The sequence below is a fragment of the Zophobas morio genome, unplaced genomic scaffold, assembly GCF_036711695.1.
Source record: "Zophobas morio isolate AGI-343-1 ecotype UQ-CSIRO unplaced genomic scaffold, CSIRO_AGI_Zmor_V1 ptg000007l, whole genome shotgun sequence".
NCBI lineage: Eukaryota > Metazoa > Arthropoda > Insecta > Coleoptera > Tenebrionidae > Zophobas > Zophobas morio.
In genome coordinates this window covers 10,876,347-10,898,709 of record NW_026972112.1, presented here as the reverse complement: position 1 = coordinate 10,898,709, position 22,363 = coordinate 10,876,347, and the positions used below count along the sequence as shown (strand labels likewise).

Genomic DNA, 22,363 nt, shown 5'->3' with positions numbered 1-22,363 from the left:
ATTTCAAAATTGTAAGTCGACAATTTTATCGTACGAAATTTATAAAAGACAAAATCGTGAAAATTATGATCGAAAAATCGCAGCAATATTGTGATATACGAAATCAGTTGGTGCTCATACAAAAGCTTAACGGTTTTTGATTGTGATTGAGATATAAATATCCAGACAACTATTCAAGATTAAATGTAGGTTTAATGAAGAGAAAATGTTTAAAAGTGCTATTTAAATAAAAAATGATGTCATAACTCAAAGTGTCGAATTAATCCAAAGTAATTCCTCGAGAGAATGGAAAATTTTGTGTTGTTTTAATTTTTGATCCTCTGTAGGTGACAAACAAATTCATATTTATGACAGTTATTTATGCGTCCATGGTTATACAAGTAATTTTGACCCGAGGCGAAGCCGTGATCTGCAACTACTGGCACGCAAATTATTGCAAGTGATAAGTAGACAATGGATGTGAATAATTTTTCCATTTAATAGTTTTACTGCATGATGCTGAAAGTGATATTAATGAAAATTTCTTATCTTACAAAAGATAACAGATAAAAATGGATTGGGACCTTACTCTTCAAAGTATTTTTTCTTGATTAAGCGACATTGGAATTTTGAATATATTTAGATCGACTGGATTAACAGAGTAGATGCTTTTTTCGAACTCTTGAATGTTAACAGGACACGCTGTACTTGTGGGAAAATCTTTCTTGGATGTTGTTCTACTCATATTTCGGCTTACGCAAGCTCCATTTATAGTTATTTTAATCAGAAAACTCGCAGAATCTGCTTGTCGGTTGTGCATTTTTCCTATTAAGATTAAATTTCTCTTTAAACAGAAACAATTACTAATGAGCTAACTACGCCGTGCCATTTTTTGTGAAACGAGCAATGCAGAAGAAATTCACACTGACAACTTTCTGTTTCTGGGCTTGTAATTTAATCACTTAACACAGAAGGGATATCAAAAACTGCTTTTTTGTTTTTGTTAACGTTTTTAATGGCCCCATTTTTCTTGTTGACTCTATCGACAAAGTTGTTTTGGAGTAACCTATTTTTTAATCATAAACGATTATTTTTACAATTTTTAAATCCCATTGGCACTGTAAACTGCTCTAATGCTTCCTTCGTACTATTTTTAGGATGGCACTTTACATTGATAGAAGTGATTTAATGAGTCACAGCACTCTTGATGTGAAAATAAATTTAGTTTCTAAAAATTTTATAAATCTTGAATGTGTTCGAGTGCGTTAATTAAGAACGAAAAATATTGCCATAATTTCTCGATCCGCTTTGATGTCAGAGGATCACGTGTAGATAAATGGGATAGGTTAGTTCACTCTACGACTTTTTGACGCAAATTCGATTTATATGAATGAGTAACCCACAGGAAATACTTGTGCAGTGTATTTTTATCTGCTTTTTTTACTTTTTTTGTCGTTAAACCTAAAATATTACTAAAACAACAGCAGCATAAGTTAACATAATTCATGTCTGTGTTGTCTTTTTGATTGTCTGAAATAACTGTTCCTAGTTGTATTCGCAAAATAGAAATCTATCTAAAGCTGTGTAAACAGAACTTCCCCTGAAATGCAATAAACAATTCCAAAAGTTGATTCTGTAAATTCCGAATCTATATTAAAATGAGAAATAGAGCGGTTTAAAAACCAATATTTTTGTACAATTTTGAATTTTACCCCAAGAATACAGATGTTCCTAGTTGTATTCACAAAATAGAAATCTATCTAAAGTTGTGTAAACAGAACTTCCCCTGAAATGCAATAAACAATTCCAAAAGTTGTTTCTGTAAATTCCGAATCTATATTAAAATGAGAAATAGAGCGGTTTAAAAAGCAATATTTTTGTACAATTTTGAATTTTGCCTCAAGAATACAGATGTCTAAGATAATATACCGAGTGATCAGAAATGACTGAGTCTGTTGGCAACCCTGGATTTTTAGTTGAAATTGGCACCATGATGTTTTCTATAGTTTCCGGTTGTCAGTTGTCAGATTGACAGATTGTTGAAATTTATAATTTTCAAAATGTATCCAAAACATGACCTAAATTTATCACATATCACGATTGACATATCTGTCACACAATTATTATTATTATTTTAGAAGCATACTATTTCATCAAATTTAAATAGAGATAACTCAACAGAATTTTGAGATAATGTAATCAAATCGACTCTGCGCGTCCGGGGTTCTAATTTGCGCTCGGTCTAGAATGAGTGTATTCACAACCTTGGTTAATAATATACTATTATCAATGCATGCTTAACTTTGACTATTCATATTTGTACATTGAAAGAGTTCGACGATTAAACACATATAAAATTCCGAGGAAAATTTTGGCAGGGACACGTATGTCAATTCAGTACTCTCAAATTGTCAAGAAAATTGGATGTACCGTTGGTTTGACCAATAAAAAAAACGAAACACCGCGGGGAATCGAACTCAGGACAGTTCATGTGCGAAGCAGAACGTCTGCCTACAAGTCCATTAATCAGGCTTACGCAGCTAGGTAATATTATGTGACGAAATAGCAAGAAGGTTTATAAAGTAATAATAGTAATAATAAACAAAATCGAGATGGTTTCATGAACTACAAGTAAGAGTATATTATTTTATAAGATTTAAATGGTGTTAACTAAGAAAAATTTTAAAGAGACGTCCTTACATTGCTGATTTAGATGATCAGACAAATTTTGGTTGGCGTTTAACCTTTTGCACGATATTCCTGAGATACGATAATCAGTTCGATACTTTCGGAGATCTAATAAAAATCTGTATAGACAGACGGAAATTGGAGACATATTGGTTCGTACTCTTGGAGCCATGAACCGTCGAAAAGAATGAAAGTAAGTTTGTGGTTTAATTAATAATTTTAGTCCTCTGTTTTGAGAAGACAAACTCATTCAAATGAAACTAATTTCTGCGTGACATTCTTTCAATGTATAAACATAAACAATCTAAGTTAAGCATGTACACTGATAATAATGCATACATTTTCTTTTCCGTCGGTTATATACAGCGGGATAAGGAATTGCTGGAAAAAGTTCAAAGAAGGGCTACAAAAAAGGTATTGGGCTATAGAACACAAAATTATCAAACCCGATAAGATGTCTAAATCTTACATCATTGGAACAACGACGGAAGAGGGGAGACTTGATATTGGTTTACAAGATTTTTCACAATCCAAATATGTGCCACTTCAAAACCCTTTTTGAATTGAATACTAACCAATTGCGAGGGCACGTTTACAAATTAAAAAAGCAATCATTTAGAACTATTGTTCGAAGGTTTTTCTTTCCTAACAGGGTGTTTGATGAATGGAATAATTTGCATAGTGAAATCGTAAATGTGACAACTGTTAATATGTTTAAGAACAAATTGGATCAGTAACTCTACTTTGGGAAATCTATTTGAAGGACCATAATAGGTCTCTGACCTCTGCTCCATTTTTTCTAATAATAATAATAATAATTTGCTTTGAATATTCATATTGTCTGTGTGTCTTCTGTTAGTGCCAAATTCATGTTTGTAGTTGTACAAGTAATTTTGACTCGAGGCGAAGCCGTGATCTTCAACTACTTGTACGCAAATCGTTGCAAGTGATATGTAGACAATAGATGCGATTAGTTGTTCCATTTAATAGTTTTCCTGTATGATGCTAAAAATGATATGAATGAAATTTTTCTTATCTTAAAAAGATAACAGATGCTGACATTACTCTTGAAAGTATTTTTCTTGATTAAGTGACATCGGAATTTTGAATATGTTCAGGTGTATTAGAAATTAAGATAATTAAAATAAAATAATTCTACAAATCTACGTGATGGTTTTTAAGTACATTCCACAGCAGTCTGATTTTTTGAGATGACACATCTAATGAAATCACCAACAGGCAGACAGAGGGAAACTGGTGACCCACTTTTTCGTAGTGTGCATACATAAAATGCGAAGAAAACATGAAATTAGCCATTGGTCAAATAGAACATTTGTAAAGATGTATTAGTAGTTTAGTAAATTAAATTGCTTGACTGGAAATGAAAAGGAAAAACAAAAATGTTGCTGTTATTCCCAATGTAGAAGCGTATTGTAATAGGGTCCATTGGGGACTGGCTACTTTAATATTTTCTCGGCGTTTCATGACGCCCCGAAAAAATAGGTATCCCGTTTCCGTCTGTCTGTCGTCTGTGTCGATTTTTATTACACAGATAATCTTTGAAACTACCGGACCGAAGATTGTCAAATTTTATACATATGTTAGGAATATCGTATAGATAGTAAAACGCTAACCAAAATGTGTCTAATCCACGCCATCAACAATGGGATGACGTCATCTACAAATTTTACAATAGTAAATATTTAAGTTTTATAAAGTAACATACTCCTGCACTCTTGGTTTATGAATCCGTATTGAGTTTTTACTCTAGACACCCAAATTTAAAAAAAAACTACAGGAGTGATATTAAAGATATCCGTATAGTACATTACTTACAAAATAAAGGAATCTCTGAATAATTGATATAGTTTCACTATCGCTTCAAGCAAAAATGAATAAAATTCGGTAATATGAGTTTTATCTGTTATATTTTATATGAAATAATAATAATTAATATCTTTGGCATTGTAATAAAATTTGACAAGTTATCGTTATTTCTTGGAACTCGTAAGTGTAGTTAATCTGCTTGCCATTTGTCCGTCACAATCCATGAATATATTTGATAGGAATATTGTTTATCAGTTAAATAAAAATAAAACCCCAAAATAGTTCTTGTTGTTTATAAAAAACCATATCAAAAGTGCACATGTTTTAAAAACTTAAAATTTTTTATTAAAATAGGACAGCTAACCTTGCCCCTCCAGCCCCTATATTCCCTCCGGATCCCACATTATCCCACACGTCAAACATAATAATCGAAATCACCAGTTCTGCCTCGGTGGACCTGTCTCGAACAAAACCACGGTCAACTTCCTATCTTCTGGCTCTGATCTCCACTAATGAATATTATCTTATTATGACATCCACGTTTTAACGAGAAATAATTCACGTTCCCTTGAGCACCGACAGAATCCCACCATATCTAATACTAGTAGTACGTAATACCGGTAGCGCAACTCGGATCTTTTATTTTCCAGCATCGTTAGCTCGCAAATTGACAGGCACGACGACGCGATTGCGTTTTGATTGATGCTCGATCATTTTTTCGATTTTTCGCATCGATCGATCGATCGCAAACGATCTCGAAAAATCGGATACATTGACCTCGGCGCGTGCACATTTCGGCCGAAAACCACCTCCGAGTCGTATTCGAGATCTGTGTGCTTTCCAGCTGTCGGGGTTCGACGCTTTGATTCAGTTTTTTGGATTTCACAGGCGGCCATCTGTTTTTTCCGTTAGATCTGTGATGTCATCAAGGATGGAATTAGAACGAATCAGGTTCAAGGTTGCTCTTGCGGGGAAATTATGGGGTCGGGACGGCGGTCACGTGACGCCGATAATGAGCTAAAAGTAAAAGAAAAAGATGACGATTTTGATTAGCGGGTCTTGACGAGGTGAGGCTGGTTTTTGTGCTGACCGACGGATTTCCAAGTATTTTGACAAGCTAAATTATGTGTTGGAATGGTGTTTTCGTGGTAATTTCTGTTCGTTGTAAGGCTGTCAAAAGTTGGAAAAAGTATTGGGCGTTTGATGAAGTTTTTACGTTGTAGACGTCTGTTTCTGTTAATCGTTGGGTAGTATACGGGGCGATTGAAGAAAAACGAATCGGGACAAGATGTGTAAGTAGTTGTTGAGGTGGTGTCACTGGCAAATGACATTTTAGTGACTATGCAAAGTTCTCAGACTTTTATCGTAATGACGTTTTAAGAACAGCTATTGGCTAGTTTTGTCTTGATCACTTTTTCGTGATGGCGTAGTATACTATATGTTGATCATTTACAGCCGATTTTTTTAAGATTTTCTTTCATGAAACTTTGTCTGTAAGTCAAGATTTTAGTCTGTTGTATTAAAAAAAGATGGAGTTTTGAATTTGTTTAGATTGTTTGAAAAAAAAGTCGCAGTTGCCATATTGCCCAACGGTCTCCTCGAGTCTTGGCGCAATTTTAATACATACAGCTGGTTTCACAAAAAACGAAAAACGATGTCACTGTTATTTGTCCCGATTTTTAAGAAACCAGCTGTATTTCTGGTCGTTTTAAAATTTTCGAAAACTGAAAATCACTTTTAAAATTCTGTTACTTGTCAGATTTTGCAATTTTTAGTTTGAATTTTTAAAGGACTTAACAAATTTCAGGTGACCGCAATATATCAACCAGTTTTTGACTTAAGTACACTTCCGTACGCTTAATAAGTTCTTTATGAATATTAGAACTTTAAAGTTATTGATAGACCTTAATTTAAAATTTTGAAAGCAAATGTCTATAAATTTTCGGCACTTGAAATCCGAGACACTTAAGAGACGTTTACACCCGTGGTGTGTTCAAGATTTTATCGGTTTCTGCCCATTTTAATCTAATAATCCAAAAATTAATAAAAAAATAGATAAATTTAGTTGATCACGTTTGAATGATATATTTCGGCGTTATAGTTGCATTTTGTTGTTTATTCAAAAAAATGTTGTGAACAGCATTAGAAAAATGATGGATTTAGGCGATGTTTTGCCCTAAAATGTTAAAAATGCAGCCAGTTAAGCATTAAATGGTTTAATTAAAACCGGTAAAGTTACTTACATTTAGTGCTTTTCACTCACTGCTTTTGAATTCCTTGACAAATGTTGACAAGTGACATTTCAGTAAGATAATTAATATATTACCCTACCGATCTTACATACAGGATACAGTTATGGCTTTCCTACCAGCCAACTTTTATAAATGTAAACAGGCATTTAGTAGACAGAAACCGGTAAAATTTATTACGGTGTTGAATTTTTGTATTTCTAATTTCAACGGTAAACTTGCAAATTCTACCTATGTTCAGGTCCCGTCTGCTTGTCATCTCTATTTAGCTCAACATTTCAAAAAACGATTCTTTGATACTTGCAGTACACAAAGTCATTTTCAGATCAAACGTTAACAAAAATTTGTCGGTTTTTCCAAAAACTGGATTACGTCATTTCAAAAAATCGTTAATAAATCTATATTTTAAAAACACCTCATATTGTACTTTAACAATGGTCTTTTATTTTTCCTTCCCGACCACAAGCGAACGAAGTATGGACGCATGGCTGCTTTCATGTTTTTTTTCAGCGTTATATGATCCGAGAGTACGAAAAAGTAGGTCCCCCGTTTTCGTTTGTCTTTATGTCTATCTGCCTGCCTGTCTGTCATCTGTGTCGATCTTCGAAACTACTGGACCATTGTTGTTAAGTTTTATTTATTTTTTAGATATATATAGATCGTAAAACGCTAGCTAAAACTTTTCACATTATCCCCACCACCAATTTGATGGCGTCTCCTTAAAATTTTCTACAAAACTAATATTACTCCTATACTTGTCGTTGATGAATCCGCCTTGAGTTTTTCCCCCAAGTATCCAAATGTTCGCAAAGAATCCAAATTGTACAGGGTGAATCACTAAGCGCGCGTTCTTCGAAATATCATTCATCATTAGAAAAAGAAAAAAAAAACAACGACCAAATTTGTACGGTTTTTTGAGGATCGTTCTCCAAAATTGTTTTTAAGGCGTAACAGAACGTTTTTTTCCCAACGAAACACCCTTTTGAATGACTTCTTCTTCCCTAGTCTATTTTTGAAATTCTGATGCAATGTTGCCACGTTATTTCATTTTTCTTGAATTTTTTTAGCACCGGAACAGTTCACACAAAAATCGCAGTGGGGTTATTTATTTTAAAATCTGTGTTACAATATTTTGTCGACATATTTATCGTGGTATAAATGAAATTAAATTTTCGTATACAGAATATATTTTTAATTAGCACAATTTTCAAATATCGATATGTCAGTTTTTTCAAATAGAACACTATATTTTATTGCTGCGTATTGTTATACTTTTTGTTGTCTTACTTATTTGTTAAGTATTTTCTATATTTAAAGTAGAAAGTTACTCTGAGTTTTTAGATTTTTTAAAGACACATCGATATATATATTAGAAGAATGAGAACCAAAAATAGAGTAAGATTCAGTAATAAAAGGTGTTCTATTTGAAAAAATTGAAATATCGATAGTACACTGTAAAGTATTAGATTGTTTTATAAACACTATGTTAAAATTTGATTTAATTGATACCACAACAAAGCGCATACCTTTATCTACCTTTCCACTAAATATTACAATGTAAGACAGACTTTAAAAGTAACGATATTCCGATTTGTTTTGTGAACCCTTTCATTGCTAAAAAATTTCAAGAAATTTGAAATAACCTTGCAACGTCGCATCGGAATTTCAAAAATAAACTGTAGTTATAAAGCCTAGGAAGATGATACCGAGAATATGTAAAAATATATAGAATTATTTATTAAAAAAATAATAATAAATTGTGTATTACGCCTTAAAAGAGAACATTCTGTATAATTAAAAATAATTTTAGAGTATAATACTCAAAGAACCGTACAACTTTAGCTTTTGACTCTTTTTTACTTCTCTACTAATTAATGAAATATCGAGAAACTCACTCTTAGTGACTCACCCTGTATAACAGTTCGGTGCGCAGCGGTTAAAATTTTTTTACACTGTTATTCCTACTATATATTTTTTTATGTATATAGGTTATCACAAATAAAATATCGCAAAATCAAATTTTATCATTTTTCAAAGGAGTGAAAATTGTTGGACTGTACCTCAGGGGCGAGGGAAGTTCTGTGGAAATAACTGTCAACCAATTTTTTACAGTTGCTTCTATCTTACCGAATATCTCAGAAGAAGCTCTGAATTTTGGGGAGCACAGTAGAATTATCGTTCAGTCAATCACGTTGTACATATCAAAATTAATATATTTATCCCCACCATCTTTTTTTTAATTTCTCACACAGTGTACGTATAAAATATATGAAACTCTGGAAAGTAAAAAAAAACAACTTCGTGAATTTATCAATTTTTTTATTCAAAATGTCAAATTGTTTCAAAATCATTTTGATTTTTGCCGACCACATTTTCAGCACATTCAGAACTTATGTTGAATTTATTGTTGAAAAGTTTTTTTGTTAAAAAAAAGTGGGATTACCATTCAACTTTCGTCATTTAATCATGATTGACAGGGAAAATATACTGCATTGACATTTTATACTAACTTGTTTTTTATATCTAGATTTCTGGATTTTTGGAAAAAATTCAAAATTGTATATGAACATTTGAAAATCTATTTTAGAAAATACATAACCGACTGCTGAAATCCTGGAGACACCTTAAGGTGATAGAACCTTAATCAAAACTTATCTTTTTATCCTCTCCATGAACAATTTATCTGCAGAACTTCAGAGCCGATTGGATTTTCATGATTTCACCTCAAAATTGTTTGAAGTAAGTCCTATTCAAAATGTGTCACATAGAAGTAACATTTTTATAAAAATTCCTTATCAATAAAATATGATCGAGAAAAACCTTGGCACACATCGAATCATACATCCGAGGGCGAGGGAAGCACTATAGAGTTTTTTTCTGTACTAGATTAAAAATCTATAACTAAATAACATTGGATTCTGAATTTTTTAAAGGTACGATACTGCTTGTAGAGCTTTTGAAGAATTTTTTGAAATTCTTTAGCTTGAAAACGTAAGTTGAAAACAAAAAAAAAAAAACGTAAAATATATTAGCGTAAGTACCAGTCCAACAGTTTTGGATATTGTTTATAGGTATATTAACATATAGTTTAATTGCAATAAATTATGAAGTCTAGTTATTTTTGACAAATTAAGCACATGTATAAAATTTTCATGCACAAATCAAATGCGTTGCTATTTGTACCGAAAGCCATCTCCTTATTCCAGCGGTTTGCGGCTTTCCTTCTGCATCCTCTTGCATTTTGCGGTTTCCAAATTGAGCGGCCGATTTAAATTGGCGCCAATTTTAAACCATTCCTAACATATTCCACTTTTTGTTCCCGAAACAGATTCTCCAACTCCTTTTTAATATATTCCTCTCCAAAAAAAAAAAAACGCAAAGCTTCGCCCGTTTTCCTCGGCGCGATAATTCGCCAACATTGCAACCGACATACAGCCGAGCACCAAGTTCCACTGTATCGTAACAACGTTCTAATAAAGCCAGCGGTGATTTATTCGAGACATTTCTACTTTATGGTCAAAATCGAATCGCGTGAAATAGGTCAGTGTAGAGCAGTGTTTGGTTCGTTCTCCTTGTCATTTGTTTCGAGAATGTTGCATTGAAGATAAGATCCTGACGTTTGTTCTAATGAGATGTTTTTCTTTGCAGAGAAACCAGGCTTTCAGCCCCCGTACGGATCCCTGGACAACGGAATGGTGAGTTTTTAACAATTAATAATAGTCGGCAGCGCACTAACCGAGCGCTGTTGCTGAAATATCTCTGTGTTTACCTTACACAAAAAAATAAAGTCGAATTTTTCTACCATCTTGCGAAAAAATTATCAAAAAAAAATTCGACTCAATTGGGTTGTTTGTTTCTGTAATCTTGTCGGGAAGCTTATTAGTTATTACAAAGCATTTTTGTCGTATTTACCCAGACGCAACCTTCTGTTGAAATTAAAAGCGCAGTGTCAAGTAGTGGTATTGGTGATATAATAATAAATTGATAAAGTGGTGATAACCTCAAATCGATAATGTGGCGGCTTCTCTATGTTAATGCGAAGAAAATACGTGAAATTTCGTATGTGATTAGCTGTAGATTGAACGAGGATGTACTTTTAATCCGTAATTATTAAGCAATTGAGCGATTTATGCGAGTTGTAGAAAAGTTAGATTTGTGTTAATTGGTTTAAACAATTGATGTAAAGTGATGGTAATTAATGTCGAAGCACTTGGAGGTCAGAGACTTTGAAGTTTCGTTTTAATTCCGGTTTAATTTTCGTATATATTTTTAAGGAAGCGTGTCTACAATAATTGCTTCACATGCACGCTCGCCTGTAATTTCTATCGGGTTTTGTGTTAATATAAAGAGAACAGTGAAAAAAATAAATGTTACTGAGAGAAGCGAGATCGCTATAAACATGTTGTAATTTATATTAAGTATATTACGACTCCAAACGACAAGGAATAAAAAATTGAGAAACATTGCCATCACGTTATTTAATTTTCGGAAGCCTCAATCATACAAAACAATTAGATCTTTTTTTAAAATGTTTTTCATTAAATGTATATAGCGTGATTCATGTCAGATAATAGATCCAAATTAATTCAAAAATTATAGCTAAGTAATTAAACAATCAAGTACCTACAGAAACAGGATTACATCATAGACTTAAGTACCTCTTTTTTAAGTTTTGTTTGGAAAATGGTAGTCTAATGGTTAGGTCACAATTTGTGATGGAACATGGCCAATTTTGTCCATATATATGTAGGAGCTTAGAGAGTGTAAATGGTTTAGAGAAAACAAAATAGACTTTCTTGAACATAGAAAACGGAAGAATTTAATTTCTAATAAAGTATCGTCCGAGATATAGTGAGTCATGGTGATGAGATACGAGAGCTTCTGAGAAGAATGTGGAAACCCACAATGTAATTAATACGCATCAAAAGAAGTTTAAAAAGCAAGACGACAAATTATTACAAACGACGATCATGTTAAAAAAAATCATTACTAAAAAAAACAAATAGAAAAAACGGGAGAATTGGGGAAGCGTTCTTAACTTCATCAATAAAATATATTGCTTCAATCATTAATTTTTTAATTCACCCTGTATAAGAGACCATTGGTTTTTGCACTTTATAAGTTAAATTGAAAAATGTTGTAAAATATATATAATTTTTTTTTTGTAAATCAGGATGTATAGGGTAAAATAATCAAGGCGGATTCGTAAACCATAAGTATAAGAGTATGTTGTAGACGAACGAGAGACATTTTTTCATATTCCTGGGGTCATGAAACGTCAAGAAAACATGAAAGTAGCCCTTCGACGGGTAGAAGAACCTATTAGAATACTTCTCTAGCTTACGTGCAGGAAGTATAAAACGTTGGACGTTGGCAGTAATTTTATAATAATTAGCTGATAATTATTATTGTAATAGATGTTTCTTGTTTTAGCAAACTGTTTGGTTACTGCAGACGTAAAATAAATATTTCAGATAAACTGGACTGAAAATTATTTTTCAATTAATTTTTCAATTTTCAGTAGCTACAACAGTTGGAACTGTAGAAACACGATTGGAGTGATAAACGGTGGTTTAAAAAAAGTTATGACTTTGGTACAATTAGAAACATATCTAGTATTTTGTCCATTAATTTAGATGCAACAGCCTGTTCATATTTATTTAAATATTGCATGTTCTTTGAATTCTTAAAATTCCAGTGTTTTGGAAAATTTTGGAGACTGTAATTTTGGAAATTTTGAGTATTTTTAAATTTTAAAAATCATTGAAGCATTTTTTCAATGTACACGTGTTTTTTATATTTTTTAAAACCTGAAAATTTTCATAAAATCATCAAATTTTTATTACTTCCCGAGCATAAGATCCGGAAATATGGTAAGAGGGTGTGTCCCTTTATATTACACGGAAAATCTGTGAAACTACTGATCCGATTGTTGTCAAATTTTGTATGTATATTAAGAATGTTGTGTAAATAGTAAACTACAAACCAAAATTTGTCCAATCAACAATGTCAGCTCAACATTTTGCGCTCTAAACGATATTTATGCTTCTGTACTTGTGGTTTATGAGTCCACCTTGATTTTGTTTACTATAATTATAATTTTTTCTCTACTTCAGATTACATAATCCAAAGTTTGATGACAAGCGTAACATAATATAACTCTTTCTGTAATTCTGTTTACTTCCCGAGCATAAGCTAAGGAAGTATTGTAATAGGTGTCTATGTTGATTTTTATTATGCAGATAATAATATCGAAAGTTATTGGACCGATTGTTGTCAAATTATGTATTTTAAGAGTGTAAAACGCTAACCAAAATATGTCTAATTATCCCCACCAACAGTGTAATGACGTCTCAAGATTTTTCGTAATAAATAGGATTTAAATTTTAGAATATAATATATTCCGGTACTTGTGGTTTATGAATCCGCCTTGAGGTTATCCCCGAATCATCAAATTTTCGCAAAAAATCGAAATTATCTAGCAACCTTTTATACTACCTACGGAGCGCACGCAAGAAATTCGAATATCGCGCGTTCGATTCTCTCGTGGGGATTTTTCCGTATACTGTTACTGCTATAAGTATAGCGGTTGAATTAAATAAAATTTCGCAAAATTAAATCTTATAATTTTTTAAAGGCACTAGGGGAGTTCTGTCGAAATAACCTTCAACCAATTTTTTAAAAGTTTAATTGATCTAAGGGTTGTTTTAGATTCTAACTTTTAAAATTAGCACTCGTAAATAATGAAGATAAACATTTAATTGTGATTAACTAGTTAATGAAACCATTGTTTAATTTTTTAATATCATCAACCCTTCATTAAACACAAAATTAAAATTTGGTTGCAATTAACTTAATCTGTTAATTTTATAAAAATAAGCATTTTCAAAACGTAAAAATATTGTTGAAAATAACGTTATTGCAGCTTCATTTTTCTTTATTGAATAATAAATTTGAAATGTTGAAAGTCAGGTTTTTTTTTTCAATAAGCATTTTTTCTTTATGCTTAAAATATATATTTGTCAATTTTAAGATCCATATTGATATGATTTTCGGTTTTCGCAGAGTGATTTTAATTATGCATGAATGCATTGGTCAATTTCTTTTAAAATTTGTCACAACGGCGACCAATTTTAAATTCTCTCACATTTCTGAGAAAATTTTATATAAAAAAAAGCAGTCGTAAGGGACTTTGGAACTCCTTTTCTTCAGCTGTCTTTCAAGTTTTCAAGTGAAACTTTTAAATCTACTTTGCAACGATCGGAAATCTCACAGAAGTTGAGGTGATTCTTTACTATTTATAATAATATCCTTATGTTCGTAATTCGTGTCCGTAAAATTAATTAATGTATTATTAATATTCATCGATGTGAACACAATAAATTTATATAGAGGGGTGATAAAGAGGCTTTGAATTTTGTGACTATATTAACACGAGCCTGGGATGTGTAAGTTTTATCTATCGATTTATTACTTGTAGGACAACCAAATTTTATAGGATATTTACGAATTAAGGTAATTAAAAACCCCAATTTACTTTTATGTATTTTTCATTTTTTTTTTTTTGTTTTTGGCGATTTTTCCGTATGTTATTATTATTATTATCATAATTTTAAGTCTTTCAAAGTAAAACATTAATTTTGATATAACAGCCACTCGAAGAAAATTTTGTGGATCCCGATCGCCTATTACCTTACATTTATAAAACAACTCAACCAAAATCGACAGCACTCAACCCCCCGCCCGTAAAACCCATACATGCTACTATCCTCCCCATTCTTTCATCGCGTACATCCTTCCCCACCCCTCCAATAATTTATAACAGCCTACAGTGAATGCTTTCAGGCGCCCTACGCCACTAAATCATCCAACTTTCAAACCTGAAACCAGAAATTAAATTAACAGCGCGCGCCAATAAAACCGAAAATAATGACGTACCGAGGTATCGGCAACCCTTTTATTGAGTTTATTCACCACGGTCCGCCATACCATCATTTCCACGCATTACGTGCATGTACCGGAAGCTCGTTTCAGTTAACTATAAAGAAAGGCATTTTTATTATTACTGTTTTGTTTTTTTTCTCTGTCTCTATTTCCTCCTTCCAAGTACTCAACACATTACCATAATTAATTGCAGGCGTACGCCATAAGTCCGGCCGGTCCGGTATATACGGGTCCCGGAGCCAGCCCCACGCAAGCAACGGGAGAGCCCTTCGCGGCAGACAGCCCCTATTTTCCTTTTGGCGCGAGACCAGGGAGCCGGTTATCGCCCGCGAAGCCCAAGGCCGGGCTCAGGCCGACGAAGGAAGAACCGCCACAGACGGGGAACTCTATTGAGAACAACCAGTGGGTGAGTCGGGCTTGAGAGGGTCGGCACCGCACTGACCGAGCGGGAGGCCGAAATTCGCGCACTGCGCATCTCGAACACTGTTTTCTTATTTCAGGATAAGGGTTAACTTTTTATTTATAACGGTAAACTGCCGAAATTCAGGTCAACTAAAGTATACAATGTGTCTATAATTGATTCTGGTATCAAGAGCACTATTCACAACTATGTTGGAGCTTACAATGATATGCTGTATCCAGTTTACCGAACAGATGGATTTGTAAATAATAAAATTCCTTTTTTTTATTTTTATCGAATATGACGTACTTGTATTATCAATTTAGCTTGTATGCCAAAGCGTCCATTAGTTTTGCACAAAACTTATCATTTTCACCGTCAATTTGAAGTACTTTTTTTTAATTTAAAACTTGTTATAAAGTGATAAACTATCCATAATGATAATATAATCGGTTTGAATGCCGTGTCACTGGATACCATATAGTAACAATAACGTTTCGATCGAAATGCCGTGTAGCGTAAACATTAAATAAATTCACGTGTATTGTTTGCTTTGTATTATTTAATTTTACCCTTATCTGGGAATCCAGTGGGAAGAAGTGAGACAGAAACATGAGATTTTTACATTTATACATGAACAGGCGAGAATATTTTCAAACATCCACCAAAATTTCTTAATACATTAAATTTTTAGTCAATTCCGATCGTTCAACTGGTCACATAATTAGAGTAAAGTTTGCAATTATATAAACTTTATTTACAAAAAACTTTAAAATATTCATCACTTTGGTGTAAACACAATCTCATTCGCCTTCGTTTACGCTATATAATAATATAATATGTGCGGTAGCTCCATCTTGCTGAAAATAACCAAACTGTAGTTCTCCATCGTTAAATCTTTACCTTGTTGCAGTAAGAGTGTAGTGCAAAAAGAATGAAAAATGCGAAAATTAAAAACGAAACCGCAAGTTATACGTTGACGTAGTGACATTTGTAGATAATATTTAACGTAGTTTGATTCATTGTGGATAAAAGAAATTGCAGACCTACCCTTGATGCCAAAATAATTTATAGATACGTATTACGTAAGAGTCTATTTTTATCATTTTTTCACCAAAATTTAAATTTAAACGTTAAGGTAACGAGTTTTTTTTCCAAGTTTGCATTATGTGCGCAGGATACGTCAGCGTCTGTCCGTCGTACTGTAACACATTAATCTGCAGAAATATTTTTCGATCGCAAAGACACCGCTTCTACCCGAGCCCGACGTTTCCCAAACCTCATTCCCAACTTCGCGTGCATCCCGTCCCGCTTCTTTTAAGATAATTGCCTTGTCAGTCATAGCAAATCACCCGGAGCGGTCCCGGAGCATCCGGACTAGAATCCCCTCGTAGCCTTCCGAACTATCCGATCCGACACACCGAACCATTAAAAGCAAGCTTATTAATCGTCCCAAACGTGAAAGTGACTAGAAAATCGAAAAAGAGATCGTCTCGGAAAAAAATAACACCTGTCTGTTTGTCACCGGTTTTGAATAATTTTACGGTCGGAGATTGTCGATACACTAGGCGACCGAAAAACGCGACAACGCAGCATAATCCAGACGATTCTTGTCTTCGAGTTTTTTGTTGTTCCACTCAGACGCAATAATGGCACATCGAAGAACTCGTCTTCCGATTGTCTTTCTCGCCACCGCAATCGATTAGAGCGACCTGCAGGCGAAGGCTAGGATTTACGTGTGTTTTTATGAAGTTTTGAGGTTAGGAGAGACGTCGAGCTGAATATTTTATGGGTCCGCGGTGGTCGAGGTGTGACAACGAACGGGGAATTAAATATTTGACTTCGTCAAAATTATTTTAACAATGTGTAGTACGTAGTTAAAAAAACATATTTTAACAAACTGAAAGAATATACGTTTCTTTTGTCCATACGCTTTGTTTGATACAAGTTCTAGTGACGGTACACCGAAATTTTAAAAGAACGTCTCGTGAGTTTCTACCTACTTCTGGTTCAGTATCAGCTTTCAATCAGAACGTTTTCGGTTAGTGTATTAAAAAAATCTCGTCTCCGGTGTCTTTTTTTATCAAAGGGAAAAATGATTTTACGATAAGACAGTTAAGCACAGTTTAGACAACGATAGCTTAAGTCATCGCATCATAATTTAATAAAAAATAAATTTAGCACGCCGAAGTCGGAAGAGTTTTGCTCGACAGTTCATGTTTGATTTAATAATAATAATTCGATTCGGTCAAGTTTATTATTAGAGCGTCCTTTGACCCTCGAGTTACTTTAAAAAGTCGTAAAGTGGTGGCATTATGTAACGCGTTCTAAATATAGGTGGTCGGATAACGAGATTCGGCATTTAGGAAACGCGACGTATACAAGCTATGATGACACCTGTTGCTCTTGAAAGGGTGTTCGGGAAGTCGATCGGGAAATCCCCAAACAAACTAAGTAGTGTGGGAAAACTTACACACCTGCACAAATTTTTAAAGTGTACGTAAATTTAAGTCCTTTTATCTGACTTAGTTACTAGATAAGTAGGGGGACACCTGTGCATGTGTTAAGCGTTCGGTGTCCGATAATTGTGGAATTTCACTCATCTTGCGAACTCGGAAGAAAAGAAATCGTATATTGTCAGAGAAAAAAAAAATAATAGGATAACTTCTCTTCGTGCTATTATCGGCGCGATCGATCCTTCAAAACTTTCTTTTAATCGTGGCGTTGGCGACTATTTTTCGGTTTGCGATATTAAATCGGCGAACTTTCGTTTCCGGGGGTTGTTTTAAAATCGATCGCGCGGGATGTTTTTACACACACGCGTTACAAATTAAGATTTCGGTTCGGTAATATGGGAACGAAACACATGAGATTAAGAGATAATGGCTTCTGGATAGTGTAATGTGCAAAAATTGATCAAAAACGAGGCTCGGGCCTCGACTTTTGCCCTCGTTTTGGCGCAGAATGGCAGGTACATATTTGTACAGGGGTGGTGAGTGTGCGGAGAGGGTTAAAAGGGTAATGTGGAACGAGATACCGCGTTGAAATTTCTTTTTTCAGGTGATTACGTTTAGAACAGTTGAGAATACGTCGGGGTTGTGTGAAATATTTGAAATGTGCTTGAGTGGTATTCTCGGCCGCATTAGGGGTCATATTTCGTGTTCAAGAAAATGTTGAAACTTGTTTGAAATCAAAGCAGATGTTTAAATTTACATTCAGCGAACTTTGTCTCCGTTGGTATATTTTTTGGCATCAATTTTTATAATTGGTGTAACAAAAACCGGCGAAGTTATTGGGTCGAGAACGTTTCTCTAGTTTTTTCGTGTCCGTCGCATTGACAAATAATAAACACATCAAATAACGACTTCCAAATTTTCAGTACGCGAAGCGCATACAAAGCTCCGATTATTGTCTTATGCGCTACCAGCACGACCATTCCCATCGTGGGCTTTTGCCCCCGACTGTACTCAACAGCCACATAAAGTAATCCAACACCGACCGGATATGTTCTTACCTTAGTGTATTATTGTACTTAAATTTGATGGGGGGTCGTCGGTTTCTCGAACGGCTTAGGGTGCATTTAATGTCCTCGTTGGCTACCATTGTAATGTATGTGAAGAAACGTAAAGACAACATTTCCTGAGTCGGAGTTGTGTTAACTGACGGACGCAAGAAGAACGCGGAAAAAACGTAATATAGAAACCCGGATCGGTCGCTTTACATTATTAAAACGTCGTAATTTATGCGATAAAAACGCTCAAGAGGAAGTCGCTTTTCTATTTACATTGTTGCTGGATATATTAATAAATAATGTAAAATGTGGTAATAGTCCGCGTTACCTGTTTCCTTATTTGTAGCACACAATGTGTGTGGGTATATTACCTTCTGAAATTTTTTCAATGGCCGTGTTCTTTGTGCTTTCGAGTCGTGGTATATTGAGCAATAGCGTTTGTATGTCATTAAGCGTGGACGGTTTTTTTTTCGTGTTGAGCCGTTTTTAATAAACGCGATTTTACAGGTGTTGTTTGGTTGTATTTAGTTGAAAGGGATAATACGAATAGGAAGATTTCGAGGTTGTTTTGGGCGAATCGCAGGTATAGAGGGGTGTAAAAGCTTCACGCACATGTTTTAAACGTGCTCCGGTTTTATTGTCTGTTTATGGGGGAGAGGGTGAAGGAGGAGGGAAGAAATGTCAGAGGGGCAATTTCGAGATTGGGGGATTTTTATTATCTGAAATAATAGGGAAGGGAGTGTATCTTCTATTGTGATGGGTTTAAATTGTTTGCAATTATATTTTAAGGGTCCGGATTCTTACTTACTTCTATTCTCTTTTTTGTTTTCAATTAGGAACTGTAATTTTTAATGCTATTGACAAAAGAGTTTGTATGGCGATTTAAACCCACCGGGAACAAAGATTGTTTACAAAATGGATATTTTACATTTGCATTATTTTCAAGTATGACCTAACTCAAATTTTTTGTTAGCGCTGTTGACAAGTAATGTTTGTAAACGACACATTTTTTGACCAAGCGGATAATTTCCGCCAACTACTTTCAATTTTATCGTAAGCCCTATCAGACGTTAACCAAAGTTGCGTTAATAATCCCCCGAAATTCGGTGACATCATCCCAAATATGGTTAAAATAAATCTCACTTAAAATGTGGAGCATGACGTGCTATTTTAATTATGGTTTAATGATGTACTTCTATTTTTAACCCTACGTTTATGGGATATATTAAAGAAAATTTATGTATTTCTTTTTATACACTGATGATGAGTAAGGGATTACAGTGGAATTAATTAAAAGTTGTTTATCCGTCCCTTCCGAAAAAATGATGACTGTTTAAAATATATCACGTAAAACTGCATCATAAATGCAGCTTTGAAATTTATGCACCAGCATCGTTTGCAGTGTAAAGGAGAGGTAAGTTCGGGCAGTAAAGAAATCCTAAAAACATTTTTAAAAGAAATGATGATTTTGAAAATTGTGAAACGAGTTCTTCCTTCCAATTGATTAAAATTTCAGAAAAAGAAAATATTAAACGTACTAAAGTGAGAACATACAATTAAACCTGAAACATTAATGAATAACATTTTAAAAAGTAAGACGTATAAAATAGAAAGTTGTGACCCTATTAAAACCAAAATAAGCGTAATTTTATTTAATTTCGCAATTTTTTAGTTTTACGAAATATATCTATCATTATTGAAAACATTAATTAGAAAACAGAAAAATTAAAAAACTTTTCAGGTGAAACATTTACACGCTTCGCGGAATGTTTAGTGCCCGAGGCGAGGCCGGGGGCAATAGTCGCACGGAGGCGAAAAGTAGCTTATTGAAATTAGTTCTATCGTTAAATAACTGCGTTCGCTTCTAGTGTTTCTCAACGTCTCAACTTGGATGTTTATGCCGGTAGTTTAAATTTTCAATATTACATTTCATTTTTAGCACCATCGAACAACACAACTTTTGTCGTTTCACTTGTGACGCCTCACCATGACAGCTCTCTTATTTAATGCCACTTTTCCGTAAAATACAGTCTTTACTTCGCGATATAATGAAATAAAACCCATATTTCGTACCACTTTCTGTCATAAATTAATGTTTCTTCTTAGCCAAGCAACCACTCTTCGAGATACTACATTCCGAGAAAATATGTAATTGTGCATTTACAGATAATTACACGAAAGAAATATTGTCGGCTTTATTAACAAAACCTGATTCCTGAAACTCGTTAATTCAATGGAAGTTTTTTTCTTATTACGGCAAGAATTAATTGTGGCAGAATAAACGCGCAGTCCTTTAGTCATTTGCGCCATTTTAGCGTTCTCCCATCTAAATTCTAAACTGGACAGAACCGTCCATAATCCTTCCCATTCAACTTTCGTCAATAAATTAAATCCGACAATAAACACGTAATAATTCTTGCGCATTCCGCGTAATGCGCTCAATGAAACATATGGATGTTTACTACTTCAAGGACGTCAAAGTAATTTTTTCTCTCAAATTGGTAATTAATTCCTCACATACCTTTCAATTTATTAATGTTTTTTGCATTTTGTACGCGTTTCAGTCAACAAAGAAAATTCCAGCTAATCTCTGAACATGCATTACGCTGAAAAAGGAGCCGAGCGTTAAGGGGGATTCACGCCGTGAATACCAGACAAAGGAGAAAAATTCGCGACGCGGTTGGCGGGGAGAGGTCCCGATAGGTGACCTCGTCTCGACAAAAATTCTGAACTCCCGTATTCTAATTCTGACCTACTTATTTTTGGTGTCTGGGAGACAAGAAATACTTCGAAAGCGATGTACCTCAGGGGGTTTGTACATGTCTGTCATTATTGAATTTAAAAAAAAAAAAAACAATAAAACCCTGTCTGGATATTTATCAAATGATTTGTATTATAAAAGTATTAAAAAATTAATTTAGAAGTACTTTGGAATACAGTTGAAGTGAAAGTCATGACACTGCATTTGGAAATAGTTAGCAACACTTACGATAACACTAGAGTTCAAGTTTTAATAAATCTGATTGGATTAGGAGATAATCAGTGTAAGTTCTTATTTGTCTAAGTAAGTTCAGGTCGTCAGCATATAACAGACATTCAGAATCTAGATCTAGGGTAAGTAATTTATAAAAATAATGAAGAACAAATGTCTCAAAGTAACTAGTACTGGAAAAAACTGAAAACCACGGTTACCACCTGTGTTCTGCTAATTAAATAAGATGTAAACAATTTAATGAGAGAATCTGAAATGCCAAAGTTGTTAAATTTTTCTAACAGTCTATAGGGGTTCAGTGTGTCGAATTGAAAAAGATTATATTTATAACTAAAACAACCATGCTGTTGTGAAGAAACCTATGATCGAACATGACCCATAATAACATCGTAGAGTAATATTCCAAAGACTTTTGAAAAGTTAAATGAGAAAGAGTCTGTAATTTTGAACTTGAAAATCTTTTAATTTGGAATAGAATGTTGAATATGCTGTGTCCACGTCACTGCATTCAGACTCAAAAGACCAATTAGTGTTCATAATTAAAGTATACAATTTAGGAAAATTGGGTTTTCTGAAATTGTAAATTAATTATGTTTTTAAAATTTAGATTATGTCTATTTTTGTGCAAAGAACACATCAGTGATATAAATATAAACTTGTAATGTTCATGTTCCGCTGTGTAACAAAGTGAAGTGCAAATTGTCTCCATAGTTCTCGCGTACAAACGGCGTTCCTGCGGGCCGCCGTCGCCGGCCGTTGTCGACTAATTGCGT

General features: G+C 33.8%; 1 protein-coding gene across 7 annotated transcripts in view; it reads left to right on the top strand.

The window, feature by feature from the left end:
• The window catches only part of LOC135124523 (protein daughterless-like), a 39,782-nt gene that overhangs the window by 2,140 nt on the left and 15,279 nt on the right, over positions 1-22,363 (top strand). For 6 of the 7 annotated variants that reach the window (XM_064049645.1, XM_064049646.1, XM_064049647.1 and 3 more), the window contains exons 2-3: positions 10,392-10,438; positions 14,881-15,093. In XM_064049645.1, the coding sequence (XP_063905715.1) occupies positions 10,392-10,438; positions 14,881-15,093 (260 nt within the window). The remainder of the gene's footprint in view (positions 1-10,391; positions 10,439-14,880; positions 15,094-22,363) is intronic. The other variant, XM_064049649.1, reaches the window with a different exon arrangement.